Source organism: Chiloscyllium plagiosum, unplaced genomic scaffold (genome assembly GCF_037043375.1).
Source record: "Chiloscyllium plagiosum isolate Xiang-an unplaced genomic scaffold, Cpla_swu_hap1 HiC_scaffold_7, whole genome shotgun sequence".
NCBI classification, from domain to species: domain Eukaryota; kingdom Metazoa; phylum Chordata; class Chondrichthyes; order Orectolobiformes; family Hemiscylliidae; genus Chiloscyllium; species Chiloscyllium plagiosum.
The window spans coordinates 79,927,905-79,953,400 of record NW_028270145.1 but is presented as its reverse complement, the minus strand read 5'-3'; the positions used below and the strand labels follow the sequence as shown (position 1 = coordinate 79,953,400).

Here is a 25,496-nt window from a genome sequence, read left to right as displayed (position 1 = left end):
TTAAGAATCTGGCTTAGTGCATAATAATTTTCTAAGTCCCATGATTAAATAGATAATTATATAACATTTTAATTCAAAGATATGTTCAAGTCCAACTCCAAAATGGTCAAAGTTAGAATTCAAATATTATGTAACAGAATAGATTATCCTGAGGTAGAAAGCCCCAGTGACAAATTTGTTTAAAATAAAACAAAGTTCAGAACAGGAACCAGTTGTACTGCTGATGAATGTTGCTCATTCTTTTCTTTACGCTTGGCACTTGCTTAGCACAAGGCTAGAAACAGCAACGCAACACACATTATCTTCCCCAAGTTCTCCCATCAATAACTTAATTTTTTGTTGACTACAAAAATTACTCTTTTTTGAGCGAACTGAAATAATTAATTATATTATTCAACTCAAATATGACCAACTGAAGTAAAGTCAACAAAATAACAACAGTAAAATTTAGTTCAACATTAATAATTATTAATGTAGAAATTGTATTCCCACTCATACCTTTGAACTTTTAAATTACAATAAGCTAACCTGAGAAAGGATGTGATTTGCTACTTGCTGCTGTTGTGGAACAGGTGGTGGTTGCTGTGCAGGACCAGCCAATGAATTCCTTATAGTCTGCTGGGCTGGAGGTGGATTATACACTACTGCTGTACCATCTGGATTCATAAATGGTTGCCCTGGAGGAAAAAAATTGATGTGTATCAATGGAAATTAATAAAATGTGATTTAAACTAAATTAATAAAATAAGCACTTTTACTAGATTCATAAAATAAGCATTACTACATCTGAACAATTAGGATTGAAAAGCAAAGGGAGAGTGGAATGCAAAGAAGGAAAGTGAAATCTAAAACTTCAGGTTGCTTAATAAGTCAGGAAGGAAAGGCATAGAAAAATTGAGGAAAAATTATGAGGGTATGGCAAATCATGACTCAGAGTGCCAGGAATACCAGGCCTAATTTCATTTTCTTCTGTCAAAATAGTGAACTAATTCAGGATCACTCCAGCAGGCAAAGGTAACTAACTCACCAGGTAATTTCCTTCGTACCAACATTTTCCTTAAAATGTTCTGCCCTGCCATCAACTCACATAGTAGTGCAAGAAATTCATGGGCTGCTTTATCTTCAAGATGGACATAATCTGTACAGCTGCATTTCCATCTTACCCCTTCCCACCAAGCCTCTGTGGGTGTGGACCATCCTACATTATCCTCACTCATTTGTTCAACTGCCCTGTAGTCTGACAGCAATACAATGCATACAATGCCTTTAGTTCTACTTTGACCAGCTGATCATAGAGAGAGCATCTCCAGCATTACCTCTTTTCCCACCCTTTTACCAGTAACTTTGGTGAGTCTAAGAGCGTGTCTTTGGTGCCCAACTTCCCTTCATTTGTATACTCCTTTATTTTCCATCCAAAGACATGAGGCTAGCTGCCACATGTACACTAAACACTTACCATCTATATTCTACCAAACCTTCCATTTCATTTGTCAAATATCATGTGTACCCCTGTCAGAAACACTGTATTCTTTGCTGTTGACTCCAGTTCATCATTCCCAGCTACTGTCACAGATCCCAACCTACCATGCTGATGAACCCCACACTCAAACTTCTGATATTAAATGCTCTGCAAATCAAAGACTGTGTACTTCTACCTCTGAAATGTTGCTCATTTCCTTTCCAGTCTCAACACGCCAAATGGTGTTGAATTTCTTTGTTGTCACATGAGCCAAAGTTTCATTTCTCTACATCTTAAACAACTCATAAAACCTTGCTCTTTTCATTCTATAATTTCACATGAAATCATGCTCCAGTTGTGTGTGTCCTTACTAACCTCTACTTGCTCCCACAGCCAGCCAATGTCTTAAATGTGACATGTACAACCCTGTATTCAATCCATGATCCTGTTGCCCTGTCTCTAACTTCCAACAACCAAATCAATACACATTTCATTTTTACGTATCCTCCATCACTAACTCCCCAATGTTCACAGTCTAGATTAGAGTGGTGCTAGAAAAGCACAGCAGGTAAGGCAGCATCAGAGGAGCAGAAAAATCAACGTTTCGGGCAAATGCCCTTCATCAGGCCTTCAATCCTGATGAAGGGCTTTTGCCCGAAACATTGGTTTTTCTGCTCCTCAGATGTTGCCTGACCTGCTGTGCTTTTCTAGCACCACTCTAATCTAGACTCTGATTTCCAAAATCTGCAGTCCTCACTTTTGCCCTCCCCAATGTTCACAGCCTTGCATGTGCCATGCTCCACCTCTCCATTTATCTCTTCCACAAAAACTTGTATTTTTTCCAATCTTTTGGCATTGCTGAATACCTCCTTGGTAATGGCACTACTGTCTGATTAGGCAACTGTAAATTCTGTAATATAGTCTGTAGGTTAAAAGTTCTATATAAAGTAAATTGCAGTCAACAGTTCTGTCATGTTTAGTCTCATTTCAAAATTATTATTCTGAGCAATTCCTTGGAAGCAACTTATTTTCAAAACTGTTTAATAAGTTGTTTAAGGATGGTTAACAAAGTAATCTTAGCAACGATATATCAGCGAGTGTATGAAAGATTTTAAGCAAAAAGAATCAACAGGTTAGATGTGGAAACAAAGTGAATAGTTGAGTAACATGAGACAGAGGCCAGGAGTAAACAGGACAAACTTAAGAGTGGACTACTTGAAAATCAGCAATGGTGTTTTATCTCAGATTATATAATACGTACAAATATTAGATGTACATGCATGATTACCAGTTAAAGAGCAAAACAAGACATTTCTCAGTAATACTATATTAGCATACAAAACAAAAGTTTTATTGGGCACACCCATTTTCATCGCTACTCAATAAGAGCCAATAATTTGAAGATTTCACATACAGTCCAAAATACGAAATATACTTAAAATGCAAGTGTCATATATATTTTAAAATTCTAAATGAAAATACACTAAAAGCATTTTAATTCCTTATAGCATAAAATTTTCAGATGTTTCAATATTAAAAGGTTATTACAAATGAAAATAAGTAAACTTAAATACAAATTATTGAACAACATTGAGGCAATATCCATGTGCAAAACATACGATCATTGACGCAAAGTCTGTGTTGATATCGTCCTACATTTGCATTTTATCTGAAGTACATCTTGTAAATAATGATTTAGCCAGGTCACCAGTCACTACGTCAAATATAGCTGGAAAGTCTAGCAGCTTAAGTGATCGTCAATGAGGAGAATTGAAAGAACAGAGATTCAGTTTGTTTCGAATAGTAAAACTCCTGTATTTAACTTTGTGTGTAAATCTCAAAAGCACACAAAAATCATGAAATTAGACAAAAATGTTTAAACATTTAACAAACAGCCAAAATTCATAATAGGACAAGCTGAATCTTGAGGTCGCTTGTGGTGCAGGAATAGTGTCCCATCTCTGGACCAAGAGGTCCAGACAAAATTTCCACTTGCTTCAGGAGGTGTACAATAACATCTTTGTACAGGTTGGTGAGGAAATAACCTGAAGTCAAATCCTGTTTCAGTTTAACAGAAAAATACCCATGTCTTCTTTGAAAGAAGATATTACAAACTAAACCACTCTTGTAATTTGGTAGTACTGTATGAAGAGCAAAACACTTGGGATATTCCTTAGTTTACTGTAAACTGCTACAAAACATATTATTGATCTTAAAACCAACTAAAATGACCAGAACACACTTCCTATATTTAAATAGGGAGAATTTAATCCTAATGTCCGAGCTTTCTTTTTCCATCTGAAAAATTTGCTTTGTAAATAACCATTCTGACAAATGGTAATTTCTTTGTTTACTTCCAAACTGATGCACATTTACCTAGAACCAGTCATATATTTCAGTTTGTAATTATTATTTTCAAATATTCAGAAAAATTAAAAGTATCAGCAAAATGGGCAAATTGTGATGGGCAATAAACACCGGCCTAGCCAGCAATGTGCACATCGCATGAACGAATGCAGAAAATGTTGAGGAAAAAACAAACACTTCTGAACCCTGTCAAATTATACTGTACTTTGCTTTGTATTGTAGATATACACTGTATTGCCATAGTAATGACATATATGGCAAAAATAGTGCATTGGACATCAATGGACAAACAAAAGGAAAATCCATCTAATTACAATAAACATTACAAAATATTAAACAGCAAAAATCTAATTTACAAATATCAACCCCTGTCCCCAGGCAATAGGATACAATTCAATGCAACTGCGCTTTCTAAAATTATCCCACTGATTTTTTTTTAAAAACGTTCTGTATGGCATATCCAATATAATCTCTCTTTAAAATTAAGCACTATGTTTTCTGCAATTTCCTCGTTCATACTTATATGGGAGATCATCCTCTGAATTTTATAGTTGTATTGCTTTCCAAGCAGAATAGCTTAGGTAGCCCATTGTTTGCAATTGCAGATGCATATCTTTTGACCAGAGTTAGAAACGGTCACATTCTTTAAATACAATAATTATCTGAACAATTAGGAAAAAAACTCAATTCTCCATTAAACCTTAAATTTGAAGTGCATGTCAAATAAGGATGAAGTTCAATCAACTATTGTGCGTTAACTTTCCAATGTCCCTTCCCAAAATGCAGAAACAGTCCCATGATTATATTTGATGGTAACTTAATTCATTAAAGCTCTGATCACTAGATGTTCCACCTGTTTATAAAATCACCATTAAGTAGTGTCTGTATTGTCGCTTCAATGTAATAAAGTCTTTCCAAATAAGGTTATCAAACAAAAATGTTATCAAGCCACATCAGGAAATGTTAGTGGGATGATCCAAGACCAGGTTAAAGAGGCAAGTTTAAGTAGCCTCTTAAAACAGGAAGAGTGAAAAAGAGGTGGAGAGCTTTAGAGAGGAAATCCCAGTGCTTTGGGCCATAGCAGTTGAGGTTATTGATTTAACACAGGAATGCTCAAAAGGCCAGAATTGGAAAAGTTCAGATATCTTGCAGGGTTACAGGTTCAGACCATGAAAGGATTTGTAAACACAGAATTTTTACAGCAAGATATGGCTTACTCAAGACTAATGGTGGTAGGTTACAGTACTTGGTTCAAGTGAAAACACAGGCAACATTAGGCCTTTTTAGAGCCTGGGAGATAACATCTGCAGTGCAATTCTGACTTAAGTTAAGATATACAGTGCACAGAGGATGGTTTAGGCAGCAGATAAGCAGAGACAAGAGTGAACTTTCATGGCATTAGAGGTAGAAACATCAGTTGCGATGGTATGGCGTGCAGCCGAATGCTCAGTTGGAGTCATATATGAAACACAGGCTGCGAAGTCTGCTTCAGCCTCAGACAGTTGCCAGGGAAGAACTCCATCTCTCTGGGAAAAGAGTTGATGATGGGGACTGAAATCAATGGCTTGGGTCTTCCAAATATTTGAAGAAAATGTGTGCTTATTGAGTACTGGTTATTAAACAAACAGTCTGATAATTGAGAGATAATGGAGGAGTGAAGAAGTGTGGTGGTGAAGTATTCACAACCAACTAGCAGAAAAGCTATTCTTGACATTAGTGAAAGACATGAGAATTTTTCTAAAGAAAGTTTAAAAATTGATAAGTGATGTAATAACTTATTTTAAAGATTAAAATTGAACAACTTTTAAAAGCATACATGATACAGAAAATTGTAAATTTACAAACGGAACTTAAGTCAACTTATTTTTGAGGAAATATCTACAATTATTAAATAAGTTTCCAGGATCATTAATGACCTGAACAACATTTTTATTAAAATAGCAAAGTTTTGCAGAGTAAATTCCAATTACAAACATTTCAAATAAATCCCAGCACTGGATACCAACCTGTTTGAGGGTTCACGAGAATACTGCCAGGTGGTATGCCTGCAGCTTCCAAGGGAAGCAAAAAGAAGCTAGTGCTAGTAGGAATCACTTGCCCACTCATGCCACCATCAAAGGAAAGAGAATTACTAGTGTTGACAGCTGAATAGACGGCTGGCACACCATGAGTCTGGCTCATAGCTGTGACTGGAAGAGGTTGATGGGTGCGAGAGAGGGAACCCGTGGATGACCCTACACTACTAGAAGACTCTGAACCTGGGAAAGGAGTAATGAAAAATCTTTATCTAGAGACAGAAACATCATGCCTTTTTCCTTTCTATGCATCACGATGAATTGTCTTCAAACATGCACAATGTTAGGAAAATTAGCAAACCCTAACATGACTCTAACATGTTAAATTATTACAGCATAAAGTAACAATAATTTAACCAAGCAAACTCTTATTCCTTATATTACTGTACAGCTACAGCATGCAGACTTAATATATGAATGCATAAGCTTCAAAAGTAATAATAAAAGCAGCCCTCAATGAATAGGTCAGCCAACACTTGTTCCAGTGATTTTGCATTTCCTTGTCTAGTTGCAGTCATCGCAGTGCAAAAAAGTTTGGTTTTTAAATACATAAAATAAAGCAAACAATCCGTGTAATATATGAACACAACAATTCAGCAAGAAAGAGAAAAGCAAGCTCTTGGCACAGACCAAGTTATAAAAGCAGACATTATTTTGAATACAACAAAAACAAAGGGTTAACACAAATTAATGTAGGCTAGGATATCCTCAAATAAAGATAAGAATGATTAAGTTTGACAAGGAATACAGAAAGTTTTTAAAAAGTTAACAGGTTAACTAAATTGCACATAAATATTCAATGAACCAGATATTCCTGGACTATGTGAACATGAACCGTGCAGATTTGTTTGGATTTTTCTAGAACTGCAGCCCACATTACTTTGGATAACCAAAGATGTCTAAAACAGTATAGCACTAATTAGTCAAAAAAGTCAAAAGAATAATTATTTATAAATGACTTACTGACTCCTCAATAATTTAGTATTTAAATACATTTGATGCACTCCTAAGCCAAATGGACAAGTTAGTTCCAGATTGACCACTAGTCTGTATGGAAGTCACTCATCTTAGTCAGGGAATCATTGGATGCCAAGAGTGGCTTTAGTGCCCCTGAGCTCAGGAGAGCAAATATCACTTTACCAATAAAGATCACTCTGCAGTAGTCGCAAAATACAATTGCCGGCAAATACTCAGGACAAGTTGGATCCAGCTGCAGCATTCTCCTTCATTGGTAAATGTGTAAGCAAACATTTATCTCAAATATGAATAATGGTCAATTTGATGAGGTACTTAAGGGCTGCTAGCCTTTGAGAAATAGTACCTATAGCAAAAGCCCTCAACTTTGGGCAATGGAAGAAAAACAAGAAAAGTTGATCAATCAGAAAAGTGATGAGAAATATTAAGTTGATTTGACACTCTAAAAGCCAGCATTTGCCAAACTAGTACTTTACTGTGATTGTGTAATGTTGTGAATAATAATAATAATAATAATAATAATAATAATGATGATGATAATAATAATAATGTACCTGCTTTTGAAAGCCTGCCTGTACTTTTGCTGCTACCAGAGCTATCACCTCTTGCCAGTACAGAAATTCCACTAAAGCTGCTAGCTTTTGTCATTGCTGGTTTCAGATTGCGGTTTGAGCTATCTGAGTCTGTACTGCTCCAAGGACGTGGCTCTGACCACTTCAGCTCATTTTCAGTACTGCTCTGCCGACTATTGGAGGATCTCCCAGTTCCATCCTTATTTCCTCTGCAGCATACAAAATAAAGTTAACATTTATCTTAATTTTACAAGACTTCAAAAAGTAAATAATGAATGAATTCAGAGTACACAAATCATACAAACAAATGTTCTCATTAGAACAAGCTTTCCTGTACCTAAATATTTGTCGCCTTTGTTGTGTGCTATTAGCAGCTTCTTCTTCGTGAATTCTGTTGATGTGAATAGGAGATTTCAGAGTATATTATAAAACACCATGAAATCCTAATCAATTAAACTATCCATTCAAATCATCACCCACCTTTTATCTGTAAAGTAATTATCCTGGGAAAATGATAACTGAAACAAAAACAAATTTTTAGTTACATCAACAAAACTAGCAAAAAAAAAGATAAAACATGATATTTTTACACCACTAAGATGAAACTAACAATCATTGGTACAAAAATTAAATACTCTACACTCCATTTTCTGTACATAGTGGATTATTTAAGGACAAGCCAATGTGATCAGCAAATTGTGTACATGTTATGCTAACTCTAATGTACCCAAAAAGAAATTTGCAATAATGCATTGATTTGAACAAAATCAATAACAAATGCAAAAATGGTAATATTCAAGTTGTTTTTAACTTGGCTACAAATGATCAGAGTATGAACTTCTCTGAATGAGTTTTATAACATCAAGTTCAGCACTTAGAAATTAATGTTTGAAAGATTTTGTTCTAACATGTCAATGAAAGATGATCAAATTGAAATGTTCAAGAAAATGAAGAGTCTTCATAGATGGAGAGTGCTGCTGCTTCACCAGGCTCAGAAACAAAGGGGAACAAGTCTGACTTGGGTGGGGTTCAGGTACATAGATCTTTCGAATAGGTGCAGAAAGTAACCAGGAAAGCCAATGGAATGCTGGACATTATATTGAGAAGAGTTGAATACAAGGATGCACAAGTTATACTGCAGTTATACAAAACCGGGGTTAAACCCCACTTGCAGTACTGACAGATGATCTGGGACCCATACAGTAGGAAGGACATATTGGCCTTGGTGGGAGTACAACATGGGTTTACAACAATGATACCTGGACTTCAGGGGTTACATTTTGAGGATAGATTATTCAAATTAGAGTCTCAGAGTCACACAGCACAGAAACAGACCTTTCAGTCCAACTTGTCCATGCCGAAGTTTCCCAAACTAAACTAGTCCCACTTGCCTGCTTTTTGCCCATATTCGTCTAAACCTTTCCTTTTCATGCATCCAAATGTGTTTCAAATGTTCTAACTGTATCTGTATCCACCACTTCCTCTGGCTGTTCGTTCGGTACATGAACGTGGGACAATATTGCCCATCAGGTCCCTTTTATATCTTTCCCCTTAAAAATATGCTCAAATCAGGACTGTTTTCTCTAGAATGAAGAAGGTTAAGTGATTTGATCAAAATTTTCAAGCTGTTAACAAGTAAAGACAAAAATAATCTATTTCCATAGGCTGGGGCTTATAGATCTAGGGGGCATAGTCTGAGAATAACAGCGAGATCATTCAGGATAGCAGTTGGGAAGCATTTATATACACAAAGGATGGTAGAAGTTGGAACTCTCTTCCACGAATAACAATGGATTGTAGATCAGCTGCTAACATCAAAATTGAGATAAATTTTTGATAAGCAACAGGTATTAAGGGATACTGGCCAAAAGCAGGTATACAGAGTCAGGGCACAGATCAGCCATGATCTCACTGTGTGGTGGAACAGACTCAAGGGGCATAATGGCCGACTCCTATTTTTATGTCCTGATGAACAAGGGCCTGATCATTTAGGACCAACGTAATGAAAAATTTCTTCATTCAAAAGACTGCAAATCGTCAGAATTCTTGACCACAGTGGGTTGTGGATGCATCACCATTGACTATATTTAAGTCTGGGATAAACAGATTTCTAGGTAAGAAGGGATATGGGGGGCAGGCAGGAAAGTAGAGTTGAGTTCAAGATCACCATTATCATATCCGCTGGGCTATGATGAGCTAAATAGTTACCCATGCCTGCTATGTTCCTTTCATTGTTGGTATACAATAAAAATCAGTAGAAGACATCCAGCAAAAGCACCCAGTATAAAGACACATTTTGTGGACTGCACAATTTTTCAACAGTAATTTTGAAGCATTTGAAAACTCCATACTGAAGCCATATATTAAGTGTGGGGAAAAACAAAAAAATCTACAGCGAAACATTAGTTCCAAACCTGTAATGAGATCATACCATAACTGCTGTTAACTCTTTGGCTTCCTATCCCTCTGAGATGAGCAATATGCCCATAATGCTCTGCACTGAGCTCAAAATAAATTTAAAAAGTATAGATCTGAGAAGAGCATTTTGGAAAAAATATTTAGCTTTTAAACAACTTGCATATCTTAAAAATAAAACTTTTTCAAAGACTAATTTATTTTTGCTTTCCACTGAATAGGGTCTTAACCAGTAAAAATGTTCCGAATTCCAATGGTAGGGTCATTATAATATCCTATTTCAAAAGCTTTTATTTAATTTGGACTGGTTTTATGATTATGTTTGGTGCTCTGAAAGTGTTTTTACACAAGTGCGATGTAGGGAAAATTCATGTTTAAAAAAAGTGCTTAAAGTGCTTCAGTCCTATATGCCATCTGTCAGAAGCATTATTTACATTACCGTTTCAAACACTCTGCTCAAGGACACAGCTTTCTATCATTTACCAGAGCTTCATACCTATTTTTTATATGTGACAGTGGCAAAGCTTATAAAGCACAACATCAGAATTGTGACTGAGACTCTAAAGTACCCATCTCAAATTTAGCAAGCATGCAAAGTCCTGTCAAACACTTTTACAAGAGCACCTGAACATGATCACTAATCTGCTCTGCATAGGACTTCAGATTTGTGGCCATCTAATACTGTCAGCAACCAATCTTTGTTAAGCTGATAAAACAAAATTGACTGAATAAAATGTACCCATCACCATTCTGCTGGCTTCTCATTTATATACTTCCTGCTCAAAGAGCTTGAATTTTATCCAGGCCTTTCCTCTAGATAGGTGACAACTAATTATATTTACAAGGGTCTATGAAACAGCATTCCATAGCGTACAGCAAGTCTCCACAAAAATTTCCTAGTCATGACTACCATGCAACTTTCAGTTTACTAATGTATCGTTTACTCTGAAATCTCCACAACCAAATCAAGTTCAATGCCTTCCAGATTTTCAACTACTTATACGAAGCTTGTAACATCTATTTGCACATCCAATTTAAAACCAGATATTTACTCCTCTTTCCCACCCTATACTTACATCTTGAGAAAATATCCTATCTCTGACCCGCTGATATTCCTCTTCCCTCTCCTCTATTGATTTGCTTCTTCTATCATCCCGCAATCTGATACGTATCTGGAAATTTTGAACACATCGTCTTCTTAGGAGATTGAAATATTTCAAAGTAAAAAAAATTTAATTGAAGCTTTAACAATATCAAAAATATAGATATTTTTGAAAACAAATTCCAAAAAAAGCTTTTGGAATTTAATTTGTCCATATTAGTACTGCTACACCCCTTTCTAAGAAAGGTGCTTTCTCAAGTATAAATTTTCATTTTCCCGAGGCAATTTGTGCTTCTATCACAATTGCCTTGACTAATTCCAGATGTTCCCAATTTTGCCTTACATTTCCGGGAGGCAGTTTTAAGTGATTAATTTGAAACAAATAACCTGTTTAACATAGGAGTCTCTTAGACTTGATTACTATGAAATATTCCAGTACCACCTGTGAACAATCTCTTGGTTAGGAGAAATGCTTACAATGTTTGAATGATCATTCCTAGGCTGAACTGAAAGTAAACTATGGAACCAAGTTTTAAACTGATCAATCTGCTGGTTAGCATTCGCTCAAAAAAAAAACTCATGAAGTATACAAACTTGGGCAGTCTTTAATCATTCATTGTTGTGCTAAACAGTCATTTGATTACTTAAAAAAGGTATCCCCATTTAATAACTTGTCAATGATTACCATGTACAAAAACCTGACATCATGGTAAACCCAGCATTTGCTAATGCCCAAACAGCAACATCCTTGAAATACTTTTGCTGTTCTTCTCTTCAGAGTGTCAAATAATGCTTACTACAGTGATCATATAGGACTTGATGCACGTGGCATCTGTATATATACACACACACAAAGCATTGTGAACAAAAGATTACCTGAGAAAAAACAAAATAAATTCTTCACTAAATTCAATGATTTCATTGAATTTAAACAATGTACAGAAAAAAAAATAGTCCGCAAACTTTCAACAACTGAATTATATTATTAAAAGATGACTCCAGAGCATGGTGCACATGCCTGAACAAATACACGATCTGAACTAAGTTATTATCCAAAGCAATAGCATGAATTTAACTTAATCCTTCCAATTGATTTATTAAAATTTCAGCTCCATAAAACTTCCAGTCTAAAAAGAGTACAAAAAATTTTGAAATACTAATTATTGACATCATTTTATTAACAGAATATAAATAAAAAGTAATGTTACACTTGGTAATTTGATAAAAACACTCCAAGATGCCTGGTGTTTTGCAACTGTATGTGAACTAGTCTAGCAATGTCTCAATGCACATCTCAACGACAATAATGGTTTCAAATACTTAACAATTTCCATGATATTAAACTAGAATATATCTGCTTCTTCAGAAAGAAATACAATATGTAAAACAAAATAGCAATACAACAAATCTTCTTAAACAGAGAGATGAAATCCAAGACTGCACTCAAATTAAGCACTTACTTGGTTATCATCTTTGTCAATGCTTGAGTTATCTCGTTTTAAGATATATCGCTTCTGAAAATCATCACTTGCATCATCTTTTATATGTTCACAAAACTTCTGGTCAGGTCTACGAGGAAACAAAATTGAACCATGACTAGAATAATGCAAATTACATATTTCTAAGTCATCAATGGCAGGCAGTATGAAATCCAAACATTCTACTGTTCTCCTGGTCTTGAGACTGAAAACAGACATTCTGCACAAAATTTCAAAAATCTCAAAGTACACCACAATGATTTTTCAATTTCTTGATTCAAATCAACTTGGTCAGTCTCCGGAGAGAAAAAAAGTCAGAAGTGTTCTCTTTTCACATCTGCTTCTTTTGCAAATTACTTCAAATCTGTGCTTATTTTTACAAGTGGGAGTAGTTTATTTCTATCCACACTGCCCCATACCCTTCAAGATTTTCAAAACTTCTATCAAGACTCCTAGACTTCTCTTCCAAGAAAAACAGTTACATCTCCAATCTACCTTCATTCTTGTGTTGCCATTCTCAGAAACCACTTGAGCACAGGTGAAACAAGCACCTTAAACAAGTTCATTATGACGTCCTTGCTCAGGTCTTACGCTAAAGCTGAAGATACTATATTCATTAACTGCTCTCTCCACTTGTTCTATCACCTTCAATGTCTCAAAGTTGTTTTCTGTGTACCAATTTGCTGTGATATATATTCAGTTTAAATAGGAATGAATGCGAGAGTTTAAGCACACTTGCAGAATTTGATGCAAATTTGGGATTCCTTCCTTCAAACAGGGAAGGCATCACAAATTATTTTCGATTTGCATTTTGCAATTATGGACAAATTTTTGTGGCTATAGAATGGAATAAATGAAACCTTAATTGTACAAGTATTAATTAGACATTTGGCACAAGGTGTACTCATTTTTGTACATCTGTAACACCACAAATAAGAAAACAAGAACCAGTTTCATAAAGATAAATGAAGAAAAATTACGTATTGCCACCAAGAGAGGAGTAGACAGCATGTTTAATGTTAAACTCTGCACAACTTGCTTAAACCATGCGTAGAATATTTTCAATATTGCTAATAATTACTCTGCGTTACATTGTTAATGTCATCATGCAATGTCATGTCAAATCCTTCATCATCGTTCCTGCCATTTCCTATGCAGGTCCAAGTCAGGTTTGTTGCTGTCACAACACAAACATACCAAGTTATTAATATCCTCTATGATAATAGAACATTATCCCTCCTTGAAGTCACTCCAGTCTGACATGGTTGAGTACATCACATCTCCCCAATATTTATCCTGTTGCCTAAACCAAAGAGATTAGATTTGCTTAATTTCAAGCTAACATATTTAATTACTTGTAGCAACTTTACATTCTCAACCTGATCCCTTTGGAATCCCAGAGCAATCTATCCTGCATCCTTCGTATTCTTTATCCAAAGGCTGCTAACTTGATGATACCACCACATGGGACAACATGCCACAAATTTTTCCTGTTGCCATAAGTCCGGTCTCGCCTACACCCTTGGTTTTCAGAATTGCCTGACATGAGGTCTTGCAATAAACTGCAAATCACTCGAACAAAACTTTGGGAATATCAAAGCTATAGCTATAAATTTCCATCCCAACTGAAAACTGCACTTAGGAAATCAATTCAAATTGGTTACTGCCCTCTACCTTACACTTAAGCAGTTTGCAACTTTGGTGCAATAGCTCAGCTGAACATATAGAATCCCTATAGTGTGGAAGCTCGAGCTCACATCAACCTTCTGAACAGCATTCCTCCCAGACTCATCCCCTCCCTATCCTATCCCTGCATTTACCATGACTAATGCACCTGCCTAGCACATCTGTGAACACTATGGGCAATTTAGAATAGCTAATCATCACCTGCACGTCTTTGTTTGTGACGCCAACAGTATGGGTTCAATTCCCATCACCGATTTGAGGTCACCATGAAGGGTTCTCCTTCTTAATCTCTTCCCTCACCTGAAGTTTGGTGACTCTCAGGTTAAATCACCACCAGTCGCTTCTCTCTCTAATGAGACAGCAGCACTTATGGTATGGTAAGACAATGGCAACACAACAACAGGTCTATGGGAGGAAACCGGAGCACTGAGGACACCCATGCAGACACTGGGAGAACATGCAAACTCCACACACAGTGGCTCAAGGGTGGAATTGAACCCAGGCCCTGACACCATGAGACAGCAGTGCTAACCAATGAGCCACCATGTTGCCCTATTTAACTTCAACTCCATAAACATTTCCAATCCCAAAATCACAGCCATATTTCTCATTCTCTTTTCTGTTCATTCACAGAATGTGGGTGTTGCTGGCTCAGCCAGCATGTTATCATCCATCATGAAGAACTGCATGGTGGTTCAGTGGTTCGCACTGCTACGTCTCAGCGCCAGGGTCCCAGGTTCAATTCCAGCATTGTGCGACTGTCTGTGTAGAGTTTGCACATTCTTCCGGTGTCTGTGTGGGTTTCCTCCAGGTACTCTGGTTTCGTCCCACATTCCAAAGATGTGCAGGTCAGATGAATTGGCGATGCTAAATTATCCATAGTTGCTAGGTGCAATAGTCAGAGGAGGTGGGTTACTCTTCAGAGAGTCGGTGTGGACTTGTTGGGCTGAAGGGTCTGTTTCCACACTGTAGGGAATCTAATCTAACTGCAGGTCTGAAGTCATGTCGGTCAGACAGCAGATTCATTTCCCTGAAGGGTATTAGTGAAACAGTTGGGCTTTTCTAACAATGATAAGTCATCATTTGACTCTTAATTCAAATTCCATCACCTGCCATCGCGAGATTTGAACTCTGGCCTCTGAATCAATCATCGTGCAATAACTACATTCAACCATCGTTATCCCTTATCCAATATTCTTGTTCTGCTGATCTACAAAAGATCCTACGTCCTTATTACTCAAATTTACAATAAAATCTTACATTTGACAGGCCCACCAGCCCTACAACTCAGCCCTCAGGTGCAATCTACTGCGGAGACTGATTTCATGCATCTTACCTCTCCCTTTGTGCCATTTCGGGCAAGAATCATGCCGGCCATATGAAAATATGAATTCAGTGCAGGAGTAGGCCATTCAGCTCCACTAACCTGCACTGCTGTTCAACAAGATCATGATTGTTCTGATTGTGGCATCAACTCTGCATTCCTATCTACCCCAAAAACCAGAGATTCTTGGCTAACAAGACAGGCAACCTACAGCTTCCCTGAAAATATTCAATGACCACATCGTCACTGCTCTCGAGGGAAGAAAGTTTCAAAGACTCAAAAGAATTCTCATTTTTGGCTTAAAATTCTCATTCCTGACTTAAACCTTGTGCCCTACTTACATTCTCTCCAATAAAGGGAAACATCCTATTCTGTAACCACACTGTCAAGTGCTCTCATAACCTTATATCTCAAGAAAATCGCCTCGTTCCTCTAAATTCCAATTGAAGAAAGATATAACTTGTCCAATCTTTCCTGAAAAAGGTAATCCACCATATTCCAGTCATCAGCTGGGACAGTATAGTGGCTTAGTGGTTAGCACTACTGCCTCAGCGCCAGGGACCTGTATTCGATTCCAGGCTAGGGCAACTGTGTGTGGAGTTTGCACATTCTCACCCTCTCTGCGTGGGTTTTTTCTGGTTTCCTCCCACAATCCAAAGATGTGCAGGTCAGGTGAAATTGCCCATAGGTGTTAGGTGCATTAGTCAGAGTTAAATATAGGTTAGGGGAATGGGTCTGGGTGGGTTGCTCTTTGGAGGGCCAGTGTGGACCTGTTGGGCCAAATGGCCTGTTTCCATCCTGTAGGGATTCTAATCTAAGCTTTTCTGAACTGCGTCCTTAGAACATTACCAAAGAAATAGAGCAGGAGTTGGCCATCTGGCCCATCAAGCTTGGTCTGCCATTCAACAAGACCATGGCTGAGATTTTTGTGGACTTTGTTCCACTTGCCTGCCTGTTTACCATACCACCTAATTGCTTTACTGTTCAAAAATCTATCTTTGCCTTAAAAAGCATTCAACAAGGTAGCTTCAACTATTTCACTGCGCAGGAAATTCCACAGATTCATAGCCCTTTGAGTGAAGAAGTTCCAACTCCAGTCAATCCTAACTCTGCTCCCCCTTATTTTGAGGCTATATCCCCTAAATCTAGTTTTACTGGCCAATTAAAGTAGCCTCCTGTTTCTATGTTATCCATTCCCTTCATATGTTACTGTAAGATTCCTCCTCATTCTTCTAAATTTGAGTCATTATAGTGCCACTCTATTCAATGTCTCATTAGGCAACCTTCTCAATTCCAAAATTAATCTTGTAAACCTCCTATGTACCGCCTCCAGTGTCAATACATCCTCCACTAAAATGGTACACCGTATTCCACATTTGGTCTCACCAATACCTTGTCAACTGCAGTAGAGCATCCCAACTTGTGTATTCCATTCACTTTCCAATAAACATGATATTTCATTCTAAGTCACTTGCTGTGATTCATGTACTGACGACCCCAAATCCCACCCCACCAGCTGTTGAGCAATCTCTACTTAAATAAAATGTGATTTCTCTATTCTACCTACTAAAGTGGGCATTGACATTTTTTACATTACATTCTAGATTTTGAGTTTTTGCCTGTTCATTTAATCTTTAATCCCTTTATAGATTACGGTCTTCTTCACAACTTAATTTCCTACCTATCATTGTATCATCAGCATATTTAGTAATAGTTTCAGTTCCTTCATCCAAATTATTTCTGCAGATTGTCAATAAGTGAGGCTCAGCACCAATCCCTGTTGCACATCATTGTCACATCCTGCCACCACAACCCATTTATGCTCATCCTCTGCTTCCTATTTGCCAAGCAATTCTCTATGTACGCTAATTTATCACCTACACTATGGATTCTTATTTTTCAAAGGAGTCATGGATGTGATACTTCGTTAAGTGCCTTCTGGATATCTGAAAATTTTACATCCATCAATTTATCTATGCTGCCTGTTACTTCCTCAAAAGAATTCCAATGAATTAATCAGGTATGATTTTCATTTCACAAAATCATGTTGACTCTGCTTGATTGAATTAACAATAACTTGCTTAATCATAGATTCTGGCACTTTCTCCCTTACAAATGTTAGGCTAACTGGCCTATAGCATCCTGCTTTCTCTCTCCCTCCTTTCTTGAATTGCAGAGGACTTCTGCAGAATTTAGGGAGTTTTGGAAAACTAAATACAAGGCAATCATCTCAGCGGCCATTTCTTTTAAAAGCCTAAGATGAAGCCCTTCAGCCCCAGGAATCTGTCAGATTTCAGTTCTTTTCAATTTTCTCAGTTTCCTTTTCTGGTGATGATTTGTTAAAGTTCCTCACTCTTAACACCAGCGTCCAATTCAAATGCTCAAGTGAATATTTATTCAAACAAATCAAATTATTAACTCAATTATAAATAAAAACATTTCAGTAGTTAAATCACTTACATTCTTGTGTTGCTAGTTTTGTTTATGATCACAGCTTTTCCTGTTTGGTCAACGTTGTGATCCAAGCCAAAGTATGCAGCCACTCTGTGCAACAACATCCTATGATAGGAGGTCATTGGAGGAAACTTCCTATATTGAATACTAAAGAGGAAGAAAGAGACACCACTGGTGACAATACACAAGCTGTGAAAACATATTCAGCTAAGACATCAGTATCAGTTCTTACTTGTTATTACTGATAAAATCCAGAATTTCTTGTTCTAACTTCAGCAACATCATTCTATCCCTGGAGAACAAAAAAAAAGTCCATCAGCAGTGCTCATTTGCTAAATATGTGACATGGTTCAAATGGTTGAAACTTAAAAACAACTAGGAGCTATATACTTATCAAATAAATTCCCTACAAGCACAACATATTTTTTCCATCAATGATGAATCTACTGCCAAAAATTGATTGCTATTTCCAGTATGCATGTACAGGTTGCTTAAACACAAAACAACCTATGCATTACTCTACTTATGTAACAGTTAACAGATATGCATTCAATTTATAAATAAAAGGCTACAAAGTCAAAAATTAAACCAGATAGGGCCTTCCATTTATCACTGGGCTCATAGAAGAACACACTATGAAGCCAAAGAAAACCGTATGGAGTTGGATCTACTGACATTTCTAGCAACAGAAGCTCAGAAAGACGTTAATCCTCTGATGCAGACTCAGAATCTGATTCACAAGAAACCCATGGGATTCTTCCTATTTGGCGACAGCTAATCCAGTAAAAGAATGTCTTGATGGGTACAACAGATTTGCCTGTATAAAAAGTGAATTGGTGTTGTTGATGTGGTTAAGTATCCACAAAACCTCTGCTCCTAACTATACCCAAACCTATACAACTGAAACAAATTGCATGTGTCTCAACAGTCATACAGATTATGCCTATGTAGATTTTTCAGTAGCCTGAAACCTCTGAAACAAACAAAACTTGTGCAGCAACTTTCATGACTGATTTCTCAAACCACCTTGCAGACAATGAATCATTTTAGAAGTGGAGTCATGCTATGTTGTGGACAATGCCCACAGCACAGATTAAGGGCGGACAAACATCATCGACATGAATAATGAGTTACTACTAAGTAAAAACCAAAAAACCAAAATTCAGAAACAAACATAGAAATTACTGAAAAGCTCAGCAAGTCGGGCAGCACCTGTGGAGAGAAATCAGAGCTAATGTTTCCAGTCAAATGTCCCTTCCTCAGAACTCTTGATTCAAAACATGAACTCTGACTTCTCTCTGTGGGTACTGCCAGACCTGCCGAGCTTTTCCAGCAATTTCTGTTTCTGTTGAGTTAATACTATTGGTTTGATGGGTAAAAACAATGACTGCAGATGCTGGAAACCAGATTCTGGATTAGTGGTGCTGGAAGAGCACAGTAGTTCAGGCAGCATCCGAGGAGCAGAAAAATCGATTTTGCTGCTTCTCGAATGCTGCCTGAACTGCTGTGCTCTTCCAGCACCACTAATCCAGACTATTGGTTTGATGGTGTTGCTCTATTCAGTTGTGAATTCTACACTGTGCTAACCTGACACTATTCATAGGACAAACATCTGCAATATCACTGTAGGAAAGTACACATGCATACAAAAGGCAAAACAGGAATATGCATAACTGAAACAGTCTTTGCAGAAATAGTTAAAAGGGTCTCTGGGATTCATTGTCATAATTCAGGTGATACAGGAAATCCGATTTTACACCTTTTATTAAAGGAAAGGAAACATTGGTAGAAGAATAACTAACTATCATGCTCATTATCTATGTAATGCTGTACCATGTAGTTCTATCAAAATAGAGGTTTTCTTTCACTATTTTGTGCTCAAAGTACAATGGCTGTCCTAAGGCACAATCACCAAGATTTACCACCTTTCCAGAGTGATTTTGGATGTGCTAGACTCCAAACAACATCACATCTGAAGGACCAAAAGCCTCTGGAGTAGAACAGAGTTACACACTCTCCTCTAGAGTGCCTTACTCTTGCTCAACCTTCTACTGAGCTGTGACACTTTTAGTAGAAATGCATCCTTACATAAAGGCTTTATCTCTTCTAAGATTAATCTTTTCGGGGAAGGTTTCTTTGGAGAATGTGACTGCCATCAGCCAATGCACCAATGATGGCAGTAGAACGTGAGTATGTTATGGTTAACTTGCAGTTTAATCCATTTTCATCTCATTTTATCTCTGAATTTCAGTTACAATTGTAGTTAGCACGAGCCAGGACTGAACTCAGGAGAAATAGCTGTCATTTAAATATTACAGTTGTTCAACAAGTTGAACAGCAGCAAAACAGAAAATCCAACTGTGAATGCCAGCTACCAGCAAAATTATAATTTTGTGGGTAAAAGCTTGGCTACATTTAACCAAGATTAAGTTATTAGTTAAGCATTTCTATCAAAGGTTAATATGAAAGAGTTTTACTACCTGCGTGATCATGGCATTTATCATAATTACAGCACAAGGCTGTTTAATGCCCGAGTATGTTAATGCTTCAATTGTTCATAATTTAGTTCCAGTCTTGCACATTCCCCCATGTAGCATTAAAACTATTTGCTATGCATACTTGCAATATTGCTGATGATTTGATTGGAGATCAGCCTTAAAAGACCTCGCACAGGAAGAGTGCACGGTTATTTATTTAGAAAATCTATAAGTTTGTATCTAGTTTACAGTTAAAACAAGTAGAACCTGACACAGTACAGTTTTCTGTCCTGGCATAATCATGTACTAGACTTTCATAATACAATTATTGAAGAGCTTCTGCCAGCTTTAGTTCTTTATTGAAAGACTATTTTTACTATCTCCATTTGGTAGTAATTTTCTTGGTTTGCACCTTCGGAAATGTAGTTTTTTTGTGTTTAATCAATTATGTAGCTGTAACATACATTGTTTTACAACTACTGGTAGTGGTTCAGAATCCTTCAAATCATTAAGGCAACCATGGTTACAATTCAGAGCTGCTGAAAGGAAGGTTAGCATACATTTATTTGACCAGTAAACTATTACTTGGTAAATAACTATGGCTTTGATCTTTCATCTCCAGCACAAATAAGTTTTCCTAATTTGTATAAACTATGCATCATGGGCACTATGTAACTCAACGTATTGCATCTTTTGAATATAAAATCAGAAATGTCAGTTTTATATATACCTGGGATTATTTTTCAAAGTATTTACTAAAAATTCATGAAGATCTATTCCAGTGGAATCTGTGTATTCTTGGCTGGAATCTGGTTGGGAGAGAGAGAATGAGAAGTTTCATTCACTTGTAAGTAAATCATTAGTTACCAAACTCTTGAAATATCTTCATGAAGAAATGCAAACCTCTCGATAACATTTTTTTATTTATTTTATCTGGTTTCTCTGTGCATTCTTCCTTTTCAGCTTCATCTTTTATGGTCTGATCTTCTTTATCAAATGCTTGTGTTAACTGGAGGTGAATTTTGTCCTGTGTAAACACAAAGCAAAATTCTAAGAGAAATATTCCACGTGACAAACAGATTTAATCTATTTATAGTTGTGTGCAACATGTCACATATTATTTCTTTCAATATACTTGGCCAAATTTTTGAAATTAATTTCTAAAAATTGTTAAACACCTTGGATAGTGTGTCATTGATCCACTCAGGAGACACAAGTTTCATATCATTGAGTTAAATGGAACAGTGCCAGTACAATATTTAATAAGTTAGGTGACATAACTATGAGACACTCTCCTCTGACAAATAAATAAAATTGTAACTATATGAAGAACAGGCAATCATTGGTAAAAAGCAAAGATCTGAGGAAAGATGAAATTATGAAGCTCCAAGTCTTATAAATCTGCTGGTTTTCCTTTTAAAGAGATCCTACAAAAACCTGCCAGGCATCAGAAAGTGACCTTGCTCACATACACAGAAAAAAACTATTTCACCATGCACTGAAACTCATTTTGAGGAGATAGACTTTTATACATATTTACCAAACATAGCTGTACCAGGAAGGTCTGGTAACTTGATGCTGGCTGAAAACAAACCCATTGTTTAGGCTAGAGTTTAATCTCTAAAACTGAAGGAAGTCTTATGTCATTATTCAAAAGATGCAACTTATTAGCAAGTTTCTACCTGCATTTTTCGCTTCTGATTCATACATTTCCTGTATTCTCAATAGACAGCGAGAGCAAGAGAAAGCAAGCAAAAGAGCAATAGATAATCAATAAAAGGTGTAGGTCTTACTTCTGAGACAGAGAGAAGATATGAATGATCAAATCAAGGATGACATCAGGAAGAAATGAAGATTCATACCAAAATATGATGAAAGGAAAGATGAGATTGTTAAATATTAATTAAACACAAAAGGTGCTGGTCAAGTGAACTTATAATTATACACTGACTATTCAAACACTACTGGCAAAACCCCCATGATCATTCATAAAAGTGGAAATTCTCCATACATACGTGGACAATGAATATTACTTATAATAAAGATCTCTTGTTTTGAACAAGGCAATCAACATCAGAGACAGTGTTGGGTATTGGGACTAGCCCTCACCATTTACCCGTTTGTCTCATTTCTCCTGACCGGTTGTTTATTATTTCTGTATACTTCCAGTGCTTTGCAGACTTAAAATGGCTCTTGCCCAACAGGCTCATCATGTTACAGGTTCTTATGACTTTAGGTAAAAGCTTTTAAGGTTTACATGCAAGGCATTCTGAAATGTATAATGATCTCACACGCACACGCTGCATCCTCATTTGTCCTTAAACTTGCATATAGCCTTGACCATGCCCCAGTCTTTGCCTGCATAATCAGAACACCATGACAAAAATTTGATGAAGTAAGCCAGTGTTGGCTCTGGTCCAATGATCCTTTGGCATGTCATCTGTCAAGCCAAGTCCATCTATTCACATGCTTGTCAAGCTCCCCGAACATTGCTTTTATCTCTGCTCTATAATAGTCAATATTTATGCAAAACTGCAAGTTTACTTTTTTAAACTGCTGTCACTGCAAGGGCTAGATAACAGAAGTGGTCTTCATGATAATGACTAAAGTTGAAAGGTTTAGCCACCATGGTGAGAAGGCCTCAAAAAGGACTGAAAGCATCAAATATTTGAAAACAAAATCACCAAACATCAGTGTGAGGACATTAGGGGTCAATCTACAGTACTGGACTGCAGCGGTTCAAGACCACCACCTTAAGGACAACTAGCGACAGGCAATCAATAATGGCCAACGAGCGTTGTCTATGTCCCACGAGTCAGTTAAAAAGAAAATCATTAATCATTTCATTCAAAAGCAGAAGGCAGCCAACGAATAGACAAGAAAATAATTCCTTAAATTACAATACAGGAACAGGAGCGAAGGACAGAGCCAAAAATAATTATTTCATGTGTACAGCCTGCTGGGAAATACAGACACTGGAGCTACAGTGCTATCTACTGCTGGGATATTGAAGTTCTAAGTTAGCAAATAATCATTCTAGGAGAAAGTGAGGACTGCAGATGCTGGAGATCAGAGCTGAAAATGTGTTGCTGGAAAAGCGCAGCAGGTCAGGCAGCATCCAAGGAACAGGAGAATCGACGTTTCGGGCATAAGCCCTTCTTCCTGAAGAAGGGCTTATGCCCGAAACGTCGATTCTCCTGTTCCTTGGATGCTGCCTGACCTGCTGCGCTTTTCCAGCAACACATTTTCAGGAATAATCATTCTAACATTACATGTTTAACTGCTACCTCTGAAGTTACATTCCAGGTATTATCAAAATGACATAATCAGGCGAAAAGCACAGAAGTATGACACAAGCTATGTATACAACTACACAAAACGTAATATCTGAATTAAGATTACATATTTGAGCAACTGTTATTCAACATTTTTATGTTCTCTACCACACCAATTGTCATAAACCACCTACAATCCTGATTTCAAAGCATATCAAGGAAGTTAGATTAAATTACACGCAGTCTTAACATACGAAAACAAGATGGAAAGAACAAACATTATTATCAGCCAAAATCACAACAAAGAACAATGTCTCAATTATTATAGTTTCAGTCTGCATAGATCACATTACTAACTCAGCTAGTTTTTAAAAATTCATTCATGGGATGGGAGCATTGCTGGCTCAGCCAGCATTTGTTGCCAATCCCTCAATGCCCAGGGAACAGTTATGGGTTAACCGCATTGTTGTCAGCCTGGAGTCACATGTAGGCCTGACCAGGTAAGGATGGCAGTTTTCTCCCTAAAGGCCACGAGTGATGGGTTTTTTTGATAATCAAATCATCATTATGGGACTGTTAATTCTAGACTTTTTTCTTTGAATTCAAATGTTAGTATTTGCCATGGCAGGATTTGAACCCTGATCCCCAAAACATTAGGAGTGTCTCTGGATTAAACAGTCCAGCAATAATACCACTAGGGTATCAACCCCCAACTCACCAGCTCCCCCCATTACATCCCATTTACCAGTCTGGACTGTCTCACTTTCACTTAGCAAACCAAATCCCACTTCTTTTAAAACTCAAAATCATACAACATTGATGAAACAGCAATCTTTACCATTACTGTTCTATTCTACAAATCACACACACGTACCAAGTCCAAAATGAACAAAGCCGTTAGAGTGCAAACATTTACACATAGCAACTAATTAAGATCAAAGAAATAATAATTAATTACAACAGTTTAAAGCTTTAAAGTTATGGCATAAAACAGGCACATATTTCAAACTTGATAAACTATCACCATAATAAATAAGTCAAGCTGCACTGACTTATTCCATTCCCAATCTAAAACTTGGCCTCCTACACATTGGCCTCCTTTCAATTAAACTCTATAGAAGTTTGAGGAACAACATCCCATCTTTATACCCTTCTGTAATTAACAGCAACTTCACATCACAACTGCTGCTTTAAATTTTTTGGACAAAAGGTCCTTTTCATAGTGAAACTTTGAAAGACGAGGTTAAATCTCACCAGCTTTGAATAAGTCAGTTTTATGTTCCGTAGAACAACATCATAACTTTTTGTGCACCTATTAAACTGTGTTTCCTCCTTTAAAGAAAGCAAGCAAACCTGGAATACACGATCCCTATTCCTGCTCTGAAGTTTCATATTCGTGAAGACAACCATTCACAACTTCGAAATTCGAGCTACATATACAAAAATTTGATGTAGTACATCCACATTCACAGATTCATTCCCAACAAATTTCTAATCAATGTAATAAATAAAAGGAAAAACAAAGATGTAATGATGAAATTTAAATCCAAATGATTTTGTCTTCTGGTCTAAGTAATGACCTTTCCAGTATTAAACATCCATAAAAAGTTAATATTTTCAGGTTATTTTGAGTACAAAGGCAAACCATGACGGCAGAATTAAAATTTATTTTAGGGTTCTCAATAGCACACCAAAAAATTCAACTTGGTAGAAATTATCTAATCGAATAGATCTAATCGAAAATGGACTTTTGTGAATACTAAAATCCAAAAACTGGAAGCCACCTTCTTTGTCATGCAGTATGATCTTCAAGAGCGCAAAAACTGATGTAAACGCA

General features: G+C 36.8%; 1 protein-coding gene across 15 annotated transcripts in view; it reads right to left on the bottom strand.

The window, feature by feature from the left end:
* Positions 1-25,496, bottom strand: part of r3hdm1 (R3H domain containing 1) — a 187,450-nt gene that overhangs the window by 91,445 nt on the left and 70,509 nt on the right. For 11 of the 15 annotated variants that reach the window (XM_087989207.1, XM_087989205.1, XM_087989206.1 and 8 more), the window contains 11 exons: positions 21,288-21,411; positions 21,115-21,193; positions 18,140-18,199; positions 17,914-18,054; positions 12,426-12,534; positions 10,940-11,035; positions 7,929-7,966; positions 7,786-7,839; positions 7,431-7,657; positions 5,833-6,084; positions 529-677 (listed from right to left, as the gene is read on the bottom strand). In XM_087989207.1, the coding sequence (XP_087845333.1) occupies positions 529-677; positions 5,833-6,084; positions 7,431-7,657; positions 7,786-7,839; positions 7,929-7,966; positions 10,940-11,035; positions 12,426-12,534; positions 17,914-18,054; positions 18,140-18,199; positions 21,115-21,193; positions 21,288-21,411 (1,329 nt within the window). The remainder of the gene's footprint in view (positions 1-528; positions 678-5,832; positions 6,085-7,430; positions 7,658-7,785; positions 7,840-7,928; positions 7,967-10,939; positions 11,036-12,425; positions 12,535-17,913; positions 18,055-18,139; positions 18,200-21,114; positions 21,194-21,287; positions 21,412-25,496) is intronic. The other 4 variants (XM_087989216.1, XM_087989219.1, XM_087989218.1 and 1 more) reach the window with 2 other exon arrangements.